This window comes from Mastigoproctus giganteus, chromosome 1, assembly GCF_048544385.1.
Source record: "Mastigoproctus giganteus isolate SK-2022 chromosome 1, ASM4854438v1, whole genome shotgun sequence".
Lineage (NCBI taxonomy): Eukaryota > Metazoa > Arthropoda > Arachnida > Uropygi > Thelyphonidae > Mastigoproctus > Mastigoproctus giganteus.
In genome coordinates, this window is record NC_143575.1 from 229,504,579 (window position 1) to 229,521,638 (window position 17,060).

General features: G+C 34.7%; 1 protein-coding gene across 1 annotated transcript in view; it reads left to right on the forward strand.

Moving 5' to 3' along the window:
- Positions 1–17,060, forward strand: part of Upf1 (Upf1 RNA helicase) — a 294,032-nt gene that overhangs the window by 130,107 nt on the left and 146,865 nt on the right. The window contains exons 14-15 of the mRNA XM_090376241.1: positions 464–607; positions 8,645–8,858. Coding sequence (XP_090232367.1) covers positions 464–607; positions 8,645–8,858 — 358 coding nt within the window. The remainder of the gene's footprint in view (positions 1–463; positions 608–8,644; positions 8,859–17,060) is intronic.

Sequence of the window (17,060 nt, forward strand, 5' to 3'; positions counted from 1 at the left end):
ATAAGTAACAATAGTCTTCTCTTTTATTGAAGTGTTACTTATTCGAGGTAGTGCAGTACATTGCAACTCGTGAGGTAGGTGCACAATATGAGATACAGATAAAATGATGCCCTTTGTACACTACTATTGTAGTTTTTTCATTTAAGAGTTATCTATGGTGTATTTACACTGATGTTATATAGTTCTTCATAGCACATATGAAATTTTATGATTTCCTGTTATGCCTTTAATTTGTGTGAATGGTCTTCATTTCATATTCCTTCCTCAAAGTTGTTTCTTCTGGAATAAAGTGGAAAAAAATTCCTCAGCATATTTCATATACAATTCCAGTAAGATTTATATTATTTGCACAAGTTTTGTCAGTCTTAATTCCTTATTAATCAAAATACATCAGTTGAACAGTTCACACTTTAAAATAAAGATGTTTCTTTATTCTTATTCCTTGTTCTGATTGTTTTTCCAGGCAGCCGACGTTATCTGCTGTACTTGTGTTGGTGCTGGTGATCCAAGACTTGCTCGTTTCAAATTTTATTCAATACTTATTGATGAAAGTATGCAAGCAACCGAACCTGAATGCATGGTTCCTGTTGTTCTTGGTGCCAAACAGGTATAGTATACCTATTTCTAATATTGTGACCCTGATGTCAGATGGCTAGCATTTTAGTCATTGCAAAAGAAAACAGATTACTTCTTGATGTAAATTTGATTAATTTTTTTCCCTTGTTAGTGGTTATAGATTAAATAATGTAATGAAGTACTCTTATACCAATGAATAATTAAAAGTTCAATTGCCTGTAGCCTAATTACACCAGATTTGATACAGTGGTAGTATTTCATTCTTTCCCTCTGCCAGATTTTATCAGACCAATGATGAGCTGGTACCAGCTTCTCATTCGTTGGCTGTTAAACTGTTGTATTTTTGTATCATTTGACAGCCAAGGAGGTGAGGAGTTGACATTAGCTGTTATTAGTTGATTACGTGTTTATCGCATAATCAGCCCATTGTAGAGTAGCCGTCACTTGCACATTTTGGAAACAGTCAGTGAAAAACCCTAAGTTTTATTATCCTGGAATAACACACACACACACACACACATCATGATTCTATCTGTGTGTTTTTTTTTTTTTTTTTTGTTTTTTTTTTATTAGTTATATTGCATCCTTTATATGAATCATGAATTTTAACCATTCTTATGGTGAGTACTTTTTTTTTTTTTTTTTTTTTTGTATGATCAATAATAACTATTTAGAATATGCAGTAAATAATTATGTCAAATGATTTTATATGTTTTTATGATCTTGTAATTCCTATAAAAGATTACTGTGAAGAAGCACATCTCCAAACATGAACCAGCCCTGTTACATTATTTTTCAAATTAGAAGTCTTTTCCAATAGTACACGCCAGGAATGCCAGATTATCTTAGCATTTCGAACTATAATTTTAGATGAACTCTTAACTTTGATTTAAACTATAGAGAAAATTTAACTGCCAAACCATGCCAGTCTTACAATATTTCATATTCCTTCCTGCGTATTTAAACTTAAAACAGTTATTACAAAAGCATTTATGCCATCTAGCACCATATGAGGTAGTCAGTTTGTCTAACATAAGCCAAGGCAGTTTTTATTATTGATGTCAAAATGTTATGACGTTCTCTCATGTGGAGTTTCTGTTGACTAATTTTTATTGATATCAGTTCTTAAGAGGTTAGCTGTTTTGTTTTGTTTATGGTTAATCATTTTGAAGTATGAGTCATAATCTGACTAAACTGTTTTCTAATTAACTTACAGATCATCCTCAGTGTCTTGAGACTAGAAACCTTAAACAAGGGCACTATCTTGTTTTGGTAAAAACAGAACCTTGACAAACAAATGAAAAACTCCTTGATCAACAAAACCTGTTAACCCTCAGTTCTTCAGTATTTGGTGATGTATCACCAAATACCGAAGAACGTGGGTATAGCAATCCATAAGAATTCTAACACACCCAAAGATATGGTGGGGTGGGGAATACATTTGAGTTTTTAAAAAAAGGAGAGAGAGAGAGAAGAACAGAGCATGGAATATCTTCAGGAAGGTCTCAGCAACAGCAGATATCATACACTTCAAACATTAAAACAAAATTAATGTATTTAGCACAAAAGAGAGGTATGGAATCAGCTCACTTGCATAAACACCACAAAAATATTTTTGGGGGGTACTTTTGATAAGATAGGTTAAATACAATGGTACAAAAATAGGCTATACACACCTACACATCAACTATTGTCATCTCACAGCGTATTGCTGTTCATATCACAAAGAATTCAAATAAATATAGAATTTACACAGATGGGGCAAAATCTGAATAACAGTGCAGCACCCATATTTTTTTTTTTTTTTCATAGAAAGTGCTTTCTTGCCTGTTTAATGAAGTATAATTACAGCTGAACTAAATGCAATTAGACTTGCTTTCGTTAAAAAATTCAATCTATCCTTATGACCTGCCATAATTTATACTGTTCCCTCAGTGCAGTTTCCATTATAAAAATAATCTTGTTATCATTGTGAGGAGCACAACAAGTTCTACTTGTTGTGCTACTACAACTAATTCTACTAAGTTACATTCTTTTCGGTATCAAATATTGCTGATCAGTTGTTGAGGTTGAGCATTGTCATCCATCAGGACAAACTCTTCACCTATAGCACCAGCGTACAAAATGACCATATGTTGCATGATCTCAACTCAGGACTGTGGTTAGTTAATTTCTAATTAACTTACAGATCATCCTCAGTGTCATTAGAATGTTGTATTCAGATTTGGAGACCATACCTAAAAAAAGATGTAGCATTCTACAGAATGTTCAGAGAAGAGTAACCAGATTGGTGTAAGTCAATGCACATATGAAGGTTTGGTCTACAATACACACCCAGAAAGTTGGGTATGTATTGCAGAAAATTTGACATATAAGAGGAAATCTGATCTAGGTGTTATGAGGTGCTGAGGGGAGTAAGTAAAGTGAATGGGAAAGGTCCATTCTCATAAGTGAGACAAGAACTGGGAAAAACACTGGATCTCCTATTCACCTACAGGTAATTGGTTGTCAAACACAGAAATAGGTTTCAGAGGCAAGTTCAAAGCAAAGTTGGATGGTTGTGGGACTACTAGGAATATTCTGTTTTGTTTAATTTTATTTCATTTATTTATTATTTTTTTTTTTTTGTGTGTGTGTTTTGGCTGATGCAGAAAAGGTCAAACTCTTCATCATTTTGCCGTAGATTCTTATTCCTTGCACAAAGCTTATTCAGCACCTGATTGTTAATATATTCTTGTTCTCTACAGACCATCATTATGACGAGGAAACTTTTAATGCCATCCCATATAATCTCTGGGTGGGGGGGGTATTTTTATTATATTTGATTCATGTATTTTGGCTCATTTTGTTGTTATTCATGTATCTTTGTGATCAAGTTATTGTTTCCAGTCAATTATGTAATTGTATGGCACACCAGATATCTATTTAGTGTGCCATACTTATCATTAATACTTATCAGAATGCAGTCAGGATCCCATTATTTATGATATGAAGTACAGCTACAGAGACTAATGTCACCCCCCCCCCCATACCAGCAATTCATCTCAACCAAACTGACTGCGTTCTTGCGTGACACATGGTTGTTTTATTAATAGTAATAGAGGCATGTGATGCAAGAAAGCAAGCGTAAATTCAAATTGAGGAAAGACAATTGTAGAACAGATTTGCAGAAATTTGCCTTTAGTCAGCAGTGGTTAATTGCTGGAACAAACTTTTAGAGGGAATGGCTGGGTGAATTTTTTTTTTTTTTTTTTCTTTTGCTGATGCTACATGAGCTTATGTAGCATCAGCAAAAAAAAAAAAATTCACCCAGCCATTCCCTCTAAAAGTTTGTTCCAGCAATTAACCAACGCTGACTAAAGGCAAATTTCTGCAAATCTGTTCTACAATTGTCTTTCCTCAATTTGAATTTATGCCCCCTTAGGTTTGTAATCTGACCAAGTGGAAGAATCCCATCAGAATTCAGAATGCTCATCCCATTCAAGGGCTTATACACCTTAATGAGATCACCTCACAGCTGCCTAGTCTCCAGATGCTGCAACTTACAGAACTTAAGCCTCTCTTGTTGAGAGGATCCCTTCATTCCCCCTCACAAATCTTGTTGCCCTTCTCTGTACACGCTCAAGCAAATCTGCATTCTTCCTAAAATGACGCCTCCAGACATATATGCAATACTCAAGTCATGGCCTGACCATTGCCTTATGCAAAGGGATAATAACCTCCATTTCCCTGCTAGCAAAATTCCTGTATATCATTGACAAAACCCCATGACCTGCTCTTGCAGCCTGTCTGCATTGCTCAGAAAACTTCATATCTGACTGCACAATTACTCCCAGGTCTTTTTCATTTTCTACCACCCTAAGTGTAGTTCCATACAGTTTGTACTTTTCTCTGGGGCTACGTCTACCCATATGCAGTACTTTGCATTTGTCAATGTTAAACTTCAGTTGCCACTTCTCAGTCCACCTGCCCAAATTTTCTAGATCCTGTTGCAGTAGCATACTGCCATTACTGTCATTAACAACCCTGACAACCATTGTATATCATTTGTAAACTTCGGCATTAAGCCTGATATACCTTCATCAGTGTCATTGATAAATATACAAAACAACAGTGGGTCCAACACCAAACCCTGTGGCACTCCACTAATAACATTAGTCCATGAAGAGCAGCGTCCGTTGATTACCACTCTCTGTCTTCTCCCACACAACCACCTTTTTATTCATCATAGCAACTTACCCTTAATACCATTCTGCTCCAGTTTGTACAGTAGTCTTCCCTGCGCAACACCGTCAAGAACTTTCATGAAATCCGAGTATATGATATCAAAATAAAATAATTATTTGCATCCAGTTGCTTTGTAACCATATCATAGTATCCAATCATTTGTCAGACAAGATTTTCCCTTAACAAACCCATGCTGTGTCTGAATTATTGATGCAGCTTTGTCTAGCTGACCCTGCAATGCATCTTTAACGAATGACTCCATTATTTTTACCCAGAACAGAAGTTAAACTAACTGGTCTGTAATTACTCATGTCACCCTTTGATCTGCCTTTGTGAATTAGGGATACATTTGCACATCTCCAGTCCCTGGGGACTTCCTCTGAGTCCAAGGATGCTCTCATAATTATGGCTAAGAGGTTGCTTAGTTCCTTTGCCGCCTCCTTTAATATAACTGGATAGATCCTGTCCACCCCAGGTGCCTTTCTTATGTTTAACTTCGACAATTTCACCTCCACTTTGCTCTCAGTTATTACAAAATCATTAAGCACTCTGTTACAATTTGAACTTCGGGCACTTTCCTTCCTGAATAACTCCTCATGTGTGAATGTAGATGCAAAATACTCATTCAGTTTGTTTGCTATCTGAGCAGAATCATCAACAGTCGAACCATCGATACCAAGTGGACCAATCTGATTCATCTCCTTTTAGAGTTTATATAAGTAAAGAAATCCTTGCTGTTTTTCTTAGCATCCTTTGCCAAATATTTAATCTGCATTCGCTTGCCTAATCTCCTTTGTGACTTGATTAGAGACTAGCTTATATCTGCCATGGGCTTCTGTATCACCTGATAATTTATATGCTTCCCATGCATTTTTGTTCCCTGCAATGAGTCTCATTTGTTCATTTGACAACCATTTAGGCCTAAAATTTCTTAATAGGTATGAAAAGTCTAGTAGCTTCCACTTGAATGCTTCTCACTTAGAATTTGCTGTTGGTAACATCATCAGTTGGTTCCACTGTACAGAATTTAAAAACTGTCTGAGACCACTGTAGTTACCTTTACGAAAGCAAAAAACCCTTCCCTTTACCCCTGATGGTAGTTACCTCTTTGAGTAAATCCCACTTCAGCACACTGTGATCACTGCCACCTAGTGGTTTCTTTATCTTCAAATTCTTAATGCATGAAGAATCACTACTGATAATCAGTAGGGAGTAATACTCTTCGGGAGTTAGTTGCCTCCCGAACATGCTGCTGTAGAAAACAATCGTCCAATAAATCCACAAAAGCCTTGCTAGTGTGATAGTGACCAGCTCACAAATTCCAGTCAATCTCTGGAAAATTAAAATTCCCCATTATAAGACACTGATTTACTGGCCCACTCTGTTTCTCTGTACAATTGTCCAATGTCATCATTCGTGTCATTAGGCCTATAACAATCCTGCTCTTATTTTTTCTTTCCCAATTCTCAATGCTGACTTAACATTGCACTGTCCATCTATGTCAACTGGATGCACTTCCTTTGATTTTATGTTTTTCTTAATTAACAGCATAACCCCTCCCCCCTTCTTATCCTTTCTGTACACATTGTACTCCCCAAATTCCAATTCTGCATTCCTGATATCTGTGTGACACCACTTCTCTGATATCCCAACAATATCCGCCTTTGATGTCTTGACCAGAACTTCAAATTCATCAAATTTATTTACTATACTTCTAGCATTGGTGTACATGCAAGTATACATGCACCTATTCTTATTCCCAGTTACCCTAACACATCTCATGTGTTTATATGTTTCATGACTGCCTACACCCCTCATTCCAAGCCTCTGCTCATTCTAATAGAAGTAGTTCAAGAATCACCTTCACCTCTGCCTGTGGCTACTTTTAACCTTTTAGTCTGTGAATCCTCTCCCAAGCTAGCAGTTTTCTGTCCCACCTAACACTGCCTCGGTGGCATCAGCAAACACTCTTGCATCCTTTCTATTTAAGTGTATCCCATCCCTGTATAAGCAGTCTCTCCTGTTAACAAGCACAGACCATGCTGAAAAAATTTCTACCCCCATGAACCTTGCACAGTCCCTCCACAGCCGAATTGATTGACTCATCTCTCATCATATACTTCTTCCTATCGTGTCTGGACAGAATTGCTGACACTTTCAAGTTTAACCCTAAAATATAATATCTTCTTTTGTGCCACTCTTGGACTCATTTAAAATCTGATTGTAGGCTCTATTTGGAACTCATCTATGAAGGGCACATGGTTGCATTCATCCAGTTTGCTAACATTCTTCTGGATTTGTGATGTTGAGGGAGCACTCAGTGGAACATAAGTTGCCTCATAGGTCTTTATGTACAAAGCCCACATCTGTGAAGATTATTTTTGGTTGTTCGAATTGACCCCTAGGTCAGTTATTTAATCAAGTGGCTACATAGCATAATTCTAGGCATGTATTTGCTGATGAACTTAATTTTCTTCTATACATCAGTCCATGAGCATGTGCTGTAATTGCAGCCATAGTGGATGATATGGCACATTGTGCAGTGATCCTCTAATTATTTTGGCCAGGGCACTTTGCCAGAATGTAATCAGAACTTTTTGTTGTTTTTACAAAAAGAAAAACAAAACTTAAAATAGCAAAAAATGATACTAAAGCAAGATTGCAGAGACAATATAATTTGATGTAATCTAGGGAGATTCAGAACAAAAATATTTCTTAATAGGTTAGAATAACAAGTTTCCCCCCCCCCCTCACTGCACCCTGACTGAGCAGTTATGTGAAAAAATTCTAGGTGGTGTGATCATTTGAAACAGATAACCAGTTTCATAACCATGATACAGGTTAACTGTTTTAGCATAACCATGACGGTTCACTTTGGTCTTGTTATGAGAGACTTCCATTTTATGCATATCAGTCCACTTCTTAATACAATCCATTGCCAGTTTTGGCAGACCTTCCAATTTGTGCCACAAATTGCCATAAACAAGTAATGGCAAATCGTCAGTATAGACTGTAACACTACATTCGTCCCATTTTCATTTAATGATTCATCCAGTACAGAGTAATGTTCCATTATATATAAGATATGAAGATGATTATGTATAAGCTATGAAGTTTTCTGAGTAGTACAGACAGGATGCCAGGGCAGCCCGTAGGGCTGTCAGTGATATACTGGAATTTTGCTATCAGGGATAAAGAGGTGATTATTCCATTGTATAAGGCAATGGTTGGGCCACATTTTGAGTGCTGCATACAGGTTTCATTTTAGGAAAGATGTAGAGCTGCTGGAATGGGTACAGTTAAGGGCAACGAGATTGGTGAATCAAAAAAACGATTGCTCTAATGAAGAAAGGCTTAAGTTCTGCAAATTGCAGTGTCTGGAGACTAAGCACCTGCGGGGTAATCTGATTGAAGTGTTTTAGGCTTTAAATAGATTGAGCAATCTCAGCGTTAGATGGGATTCTTCCTCTTGCTCAGACTATGCACATGAGGGAGCATAATGGATGTGTGGAAGTTTTCCTTTAGCCAGCATATGGTTGATTGCTGAAACAGACTTCCATCTGTCATTGTGGAAGTTGGTAGTTTAAATAAAACTATTGGTGGGAATGAATAAGTGAAATAGAAAGTTTTTTTTTTTTTTTTCCCCTTTTGCTGATACTGTATAAGCATGCTTTCTTGCATCGTTTGCCACTACTAACACTAATACCAATAACTCCAAACAGGGACAAATAATGGACTAATGGACCCTTCTGGAGCGTTTATAGATTTTTTATTTTTTGAACTTCAGTGCAAGTCCTTGCTTATTTGACTTAATTTTTTTTTTTTTTTTTTTTTTTGTTAGCTTATACTTGTAGGAGATCACTGTCAGCTTGGACCTGTTGTTATGTGCAAAAAGGCAGCTAGAGCTGGTTTGTCTCAGTCACTATTTGAAAGACTAGTTGTTTTGGGTATTCGTCCACTTCGGCTTGAAGTTCAGTACCGCATGCACCCACAACTAAGCAAATTCCCTTCAAATTTCTTTTATGAGGGTTCTCTTCAAAATGGAGTTTATGCTGGTAAGTAGTTTACCTATAAATATTAAAAATCTCTCTACCTTAATAATTTCATATTTACCATCTAAACTATAGAAAAGATGCAAGGTAGGAAAATTTATTGTAGTTAAAATTATAATATATTCACCAAAGCATTTATCTATACTTTCACTTATTTTCCATTTGTCCATATGTGTGCAGATAATTTCAAAGAACCAGATATGCATTCGAGACCTTGTTGACCTGGGCAATCTCCCAGCCGATTATGTATTTTGTTTGCTTCATGCAACCACAGTCTAAATGGTTCAGCCTTTATATAATTTATATTTGGTTGATTGGCAGTCTATTATCTTCCGTTCAGTAGAGATAATGCTGGCCACCTACTAATAGGTAAAACCACAGGTGTGATTTACTAGGGATTTGTACCTAAAGGGGTGGGGGAAAGAAACAGTGCAGTGATCTAAATAAATTTCTTCAAAAACTATTGAAGCTCATGCCCCTGGTGAAGCTGAAATTTCAAGAGAAAGGCAGCTGGTTCTTGTTGCAAAACAATTCCCCTGCCCATTGTGCACTTGTAAAGATATTTCTGATGAAACATGGCATTGTACAAATCAGCCATCCACCCCACTCCCCAATGTAGTAACAGCAGACTGTCTTTGCCAAGGTGAAGGCTGCTCACAAAGTAAGGATTTCAGGATGTTGATGACATAAAGAAAAACAACTGCTGAACTGAATATCATCTCTTTGTATGCCATCACTGACTCTTTTCAGAAACTTTTAGAATGGTGTAATAAGTAAAGTGCAGCCATTATCAACCCACTGCAGGATGAAAGCCTCCTCAACAATTCATGCTGAGGGAAATGGACCATAATCTGCCACGCTGGTCCAGTGCGGGTTGGCAGATAAACTGTATTCAGCAGTCAGGGGCTTGAACCCCGGTCTACTCAAAGAGCGTGTACTACTGCACTCCCGCTCCTTCCCACTCGGCTACGGAGGCCGGTAGGGTGTAATAAGTGCATTCAATTATGTGGTTGATTACTTATAATAAAAATAAAACCATTTTTGAACTCCTTCACTTTGTGTTCATTTTATTGCACCAGTTTGGGAACTTTATTGCCACACCTTGTATACAGTGCTAAATTAATTTTGATTTACAAAATTTACCCCATCTCTTTTTACACATGAAATTTTTATTCTATCTATTTGGTTGCTTCACCCTCCCCCGGGATATTCATCCACCCCTATTGGTTTTCATTCTACAAAATTTTTGGCCTCAGGTGTTAAGAAAATGTGGCGACTGAGTGGTTTTCGATGTGTTATATAAAATTAAAATGTTTTTTAGTTAGTAAATTGAGCTTTGAGTGTCCTTGACATTTACTTTGAATCCTTTACTAATTGCTTGGTTACCTATTGGCACTAACCCTACCTCCCTGTGGCAAGGCTGATTTTGGGTGATATTCTCATCCTGGATTGAAAGGAGTTGTCTTGAATTCCAGAATAATGTTACTTTGAAAATATCAAAAAAGTTACTTTATGAACTAATATGTTAATTTTTCATATTATTGTACTAAATTGTTTACATTTACAAGTTGAATCTGAACCTAACCCTATGAACCACAAAATTAACTGAAGACCCAGCACTTATGGCTTTCCAGAAATACCTGGCCTGATATAATTCTCTAAAAAGAACCTGTAACTGCATGTTGTTGTTGTTTTTTTTTTTTTTTTTTTTTTTTTTGACACTCACCAAGTGTCAAACAATCAGCATGTAGAATATTATTTGATAGGCTGTGATAAGTATGGTCCAAAATGATATATGAATTATTAAAGTTTTTACAAGTGCTTTTTTGACTTCAGTTACACCATTTTTATTTTTCAAATCTTCTAATGTAAAAAATAAGTTTATGTGATCACAGATAATTTTATCATTAGTATAATTTATCATTTTTATGAAGTCTCAATCTGATGTATACTAATACATAGAAAAAATGACTGTCGTTGTAATAAGTGCTTAATATGTATTGCTTTTTTTGCCTTATTCAGGTTTATGCATGTGCAGTGGAAGTGATTATGTAACATCCAAATTTGTTTGAACTCTGATATGTTATGTCTAGTTACTGCTGTTGCTTAGTATAGTTCATATGGTTGTCGGTGCCATTACACTGTGAAAAAACATACTGTATATGTGCTCTTACCAATATGACTGTTTTGCAGCAGAGCATTAACCCTTTTCTTATTCTTGATTTTAATATTGTCTTTGTTTTTAATGGTTTATATGGATATCCAGAAACATTGTGATAGTTTCATTTTTATTTAAACCTGAGCAGACAGTTCTTAGATGTCAACAACTAATAATAATATTCTAATAATAATTCATTAATCAATTAATTATTATTGGAATTAAGCAAAGTAATTTCTTCCCCTTCTTCTGGAGAAAAGGTATCTAAGTGCAGAAAATTTTAATACCCACAATACCTTAACAGCCATACTACCACTTAATCATTTGTACAACCAAACCCTGCTTATTTAATGGTCTTTAACTGTCAAGTCAAAGCAGCAAATAAAACTGCACTTCACAGTTTTATTGTTTATTATGACTGTATTGGATGATAAGAATAAATGATATCCTTTTTGGATAACAGTCTTCTAAAAAAAATCCCGAATATCTGACTTCCAGAGTTCTATAGAAAGTGGGCATTCTACAAACTACATAAATGGGGGACTGTAAAGAATTTTTTTGAGTATGTTAGTTTAAAAAAAATTATTTTAAGTCAAAAAGTGAATACTTTACTGAAAGAATATTCTTCTTGTGTGATCAACATATAAATGTATTATACAAATAAGGAAAAATAATGGAAATTAGTGAGAAAATAAGCAAGTACTAAAACTATAAACCATATTTTCAAATCTAATCTGGTGTATAAGAAAACAAGGACACAGATACATAACACCTCACCAGACCTATCCTAATCTATGGCGCTGAAGCATGGGCAAATGAGAAAAGGGGATAGGGGAGGTTGACTGGTGCAGAACTGCAGGCTATACCAGACTTGACAGGAAAAGAAATCACGACATCCTGTCAGAACTGCAGACACCTCAGTACTGAATTATATCGACTCATGCAGAAACAGATGGATCCAGCATGTAGAGAGAATTGAGGAAGGATGCTATCCGAAAGTGATACTAAACTAAACTCCAGCAAAAGAGAGACATAGCCAGACCCCTACAAATATGGAGAGAGACCGTAACAGGCCACTAGGCATGATACCGGACAGGAAGAAGAAGAGTGAGAAAATAAGCATCTCAGTCTGCATAGAGTGTAATCTGTCCTTAATTTTTTAAATTTTTTTTAAAGGATTACACATTATTTTCAGATGTTTTGTGGTACTTCCAGTACCGCTTCTTTAGTGACTGTAATGATGGCAGAACAATTGTGATAACTTAATTGTACTCACAATTGCCACAGTCACTAAAGACAGCAAGTGTGAAACAAGAATAATCTTTTAAGAAATTAAAGACAGATTACACCTATGCATGTTGAAGCCCTTGTTTTCTCACTAATTATCATTTCTTGATTTATCTGTTCATCATGCTGCTGAAAGAACATAAGGAATATATAGAATATAATATTGATTAAAATAAGCCCATATTAAAGGGCTAGTAATATTGTAACATTTAGAGTAATAATATAAAACTTTTTTTTTTTCACAAAATACTCTTATTAATGCCAAACAAGGTTTAAAATCAGGTAACCTCTCATTTCTGTGCATTGCACACCTGGAAAAATTAACGGCCAGATAATGTATAAAATATATGCCACTTTTGTTGGTTTCTAGCTCTGAAGCAGTTCATCACTTATCAATTCAGTTATTCCTGTGTCTACCCATACACATTTCATCTGGAGACTTGTTTTAGTTTGTTTGCCATCTTAACAAAATCCTTTGGATTACTTATTAACCATCAGGCAGCCTTTGATTATTTCATTTTGAAAATGAGCACTAAACCTTTTTTTTTTTTTCTTTATACTTATTCAGAATAAAATGAAAACTATTTATGCAAATATTTATCTCTGTTAAAAGAAGATATAGTATTTTGGGGTCTTTTCATATTAGTATTCACATTCAAATGGCTGAATGCAGATGATGATGACTTTTCATCATCTGCAAAAATATATATATACACAGATAGGTTGTGAATAATGTGATATTCGATTTAATGCGAATTGTATAACGATACCAGGTTTAATTCAAACCAAAATTCAGTTAATGTGAGGCTAGTGCATGTACAGTTGAGGTTACTGTTAGAGTTTTAGACTTTGCTACTTCACTTGTTTATCTTCGCGTGTGCATGTGCTGCTGCTTGTCGTAAAATATGTTGTTATTTTTCGTGATTTGTTTTAAGAAGTGCCCTTAACAAAATGGACAAGAGGAAGATTCAGATAAAAACACTATGGGCCAAAAAAGAAGAGGCTCGTTATTAAATTAGAGCAAAAATTTGATGTGATTAAATGACATGAATGTGGTCATAGCAACTCTAAAATAGGACGAGAGTCTTAATGCCTGAATCTACAAGGAGCAGAAGTGTTACAACGATAGAAATGGAGCGTCTTTTGAATGCATTCCTCAGTCCATTGAGGAATGCATTTCCCTTAGCAGAGCAGCCATTCAGACAAAGGCTTTAAATTTGTTTAAGAGAGTGAAAGAAAAAAATGAAGTAAAAGAATGTTTAATGCAAGTGTTGGTTAATTTGATCGATTTAAAAATTGAGTTCAGTGCATAATGTTAAAATTACTGGCGAGGCAGCCAGTGCAAATGAGGACGCAGCATCTAAATATCCTGATGTTTAAAAAAAAAAAAAAAAAATTGAAGATGGTGGATACACTGATCAACAAATATTTAATGTGGATGAAACCGGTTTATTCTGGAAAAGGATGCCTTCCAGAACTTTCAATTCTAAGAAAGAAAAAACTCAACCAGGATTTAAAGTGTCTACAGATCGCTTAACACTTTTATTGGGAGGCAATGCTCAAGGCGATTTTAAATTGAAACAGATGCTTGTGTATCAGTTTCCAAATCCTCATGCTCTAAAAGGCTACAACCATAGATCATTTCCAGTTATTTGGCAATCAAATAAGAAAGCATAGATGACCCAAGCTGTATTCACTGACTGGTTTTCAAGCTATTTTTTCCCAGCTGTTGAAAAATATTGTAAGGAAAGCAACATCGCATTTAAAGTACTACTGATTTTAGTTAATGCTCCAGGTCATACAACTACTCTCGGTTCATTATGCGAAAATGTAAAAAAAATTTTTTTTTTTTTTTTTTTTTTTTTGGCCACCAAACACCTTCGTTGTAGCCCATGATTCAAGGGACCATTGCAACATTTAAGGCCTACTACATAAGAAAAATAATTGAACAGGCAATTGCTAAGACTACAGAAGGCAATGCAATTTCCTACGAGTTTTGGAAAAAATTATTATATCAGACATGCAATAGAAAATATTCAGCACATTTGGCAACAAATAACTGCAAACAACGTGTGTGGAGTGTGGAAGCGCATTTTGCCTAATTGTGCAAATAGCAGTGGTTTCAAAGAAAAAAATGCTATAAAAGAAATAACAAATATTGGAAGAGAACTTGGATTTGATGAACTAGAAAATGATGTTCGGGAACTGCTCAGTTCAGCAAAGAGCATTTGAAGAAGCCAATAATGATGCTGAACAACGAGATAATGTGCAAGTGAATGAGTTCATTCTCAAGGAATTCAAAGATATTTATGTAGAAGTCGTGAAGCAAAAAATTATGGATGCTGACCCTAACCTTGATCAAGGCATGCAAATTTGCCGAGATGTGGATAAAGCACTCTGCATCTACCAGAATATGTATGAAGAGTTAAAGAAAGAGAAAACAGTTCAGTCTACGCTGCTAAAATATATCAAAAGACAAAGATGTTTTCGTCAGTGTAAGCTTACCTTTAGGAATGATATTTAGAATTTTTTTTGTTTTTATTTTGCTTTCTATAATTACAGTACTCTGTGACTTTGTTAACAATAAATTTAAATTATAAGTATGTTCTTTTTATCCTTTACTGTAATATTTCCGTAATAAATATATAAAAACTTACGTTTAAAATTTTTCATTGCCCATTTCCGTAGAGCTGGAAATGGGCAATGAAAAATTAACAAATAACAAATTTTACACATAATTAACAAATAACAAATTTTACACATAATTATACCTTTGAATAGTGCCAATTCGAATAATGCAACCACTTCATGGGATTCATTATCTGCACTAATCGTAACCTAGCTGAATATACAGTCAGACCTCTATATAACAAAATCGATCGTTCCCTTGAAAAAATTCATTATACAGAAATTTTTTTATAAAGAAATATGATCTTTTCAACAATGAAAAATACTGTAAATTCAGAAATATAGTAAAAGATGGGAAAGAAGTGAGAATTAATAAATTTTCTAACATTTTAAAACAATTTATTAATACATACATATTAAGAAATGACTACTTACATGATGCCCACAATTTATTAGTACACTTTTAAGAATTATGTCTAAAATATTTGATTATTTTTTGTTTTACACTGGATTCTGCTGTACACCATTCGTAATGTTTGCTTTTGTTTAAACTTTAAACACAGATATATTTTGTGTTACATTTTCTTCCTACTGAAAGCCTTGATGCAAAGTAGCCTAGCTCGATGCCTAGCTAAGGAAGTAATTATGGTAGAGTTCAAAACACTTTATTTACAAGGTCTACAATGTAGTGCTTGAAGGGAAGCTTCATGAGATCTAGCCTTCTGTTGCATTGTTTAAAATTGTTTCCTTACATATGCATTTAAAATAACTTTTGTACAAATTGTCTTTGTACAAAAGTTATTTTAAATGCATATGCAATTGTACAAAAGAGTCTACTTTTGTACAAATTGTCTTCAAATTTCTCTAGTACTTGCTGTTATGTGCTCAATTAATACTAGAGACAATTTGGATATATGTCAGCATGAACATGGCTTTAAAAATCAGAGGACATCACGCTTGATGGCTTGTCCAATTTTTGCTTGCAAAAGCAAATTAAGTTATCTGAAACTCAGATACAGAGGTTGATGAAATCAAATTAAAGTGATGCATAGATATAAGGGATATTATTGCATCCCTGTTTGTGTGTGTGAGAGAGAGAGAGATATTTCTCATTGTGTATGTATCTTTTTACGTATACACTGTAAGGGAAGTTTAACCTAGAAATATTCAATGATTACCACCTTATTGTGAATTAAACCAATTTTTTTCCCATTTAAAGGGAAAAAAATTGGAAGATTTGCTTTTTAAGCACCAATCCTGATCAGCTATAAATTAGGACAGGGGTGGCCAACTTAATTTGTGATGCGATCTACTTTTTTTTCTTCAAAATGTGCTACGATCTACTATCTGAAGAATTTCATTGCACATGGTTAAAAAAGTTAATCAACACATATTGAAAAATGGTGTTTATAAATTTTAAAATTAAATACAATTCAGAATTCTTATTTTAAATTCGCACTTTTTTAATTTATGTGAAGTTTGTGTCTTAATGTCATCTGCCAAGCTTTCAAAATCGGGGATATACTGTGATAAGGCCAACCATAAAGAATCTTCTGTATGCAAGTCCGTAAGAGTACAGCAATTCTTCGTCTTTTGTTCGTTTCAAATACAAAAAGGTCGATTCACATAGATATGTGGAACCAAAACAGGAATTTAAAAGTTCACTGCATTTTTTTACATTTGGGTACTTTTCTCAGCAAACATATTTCTAAGTCTTTTTCTGATGATCTGCCTTTTTTCGAAATGTAATAATTTCATTTTCAAGTAATATTTTCTCCATGTGAAAAACTCGCCAATTTTTTCTGCAATTTACATTAAATTGATAAGAAATATATTAAGCAATATCTTTCAATTGTTTTAAAATCACTGAATCTGGTTTCAAAATGATCCACAACTTTCTCAATTTCAGAAACATTTCTCACTATTAAATCCAAAACAGGATATTTATGCAAATTATCTTGCATATTTGCAAAATGATCAAATTTTTTTTCTTTGAGATTCTTGGCCATTGCCAGAAATTGATATTTATATACAGAAATACTACTAATCATGTCACCCACATTTTTATTTTTTCCTTGTAATTCCAAATTCAGATCGCTTAATTTACTGGTAAAATCTGACAAAAAAAGCCA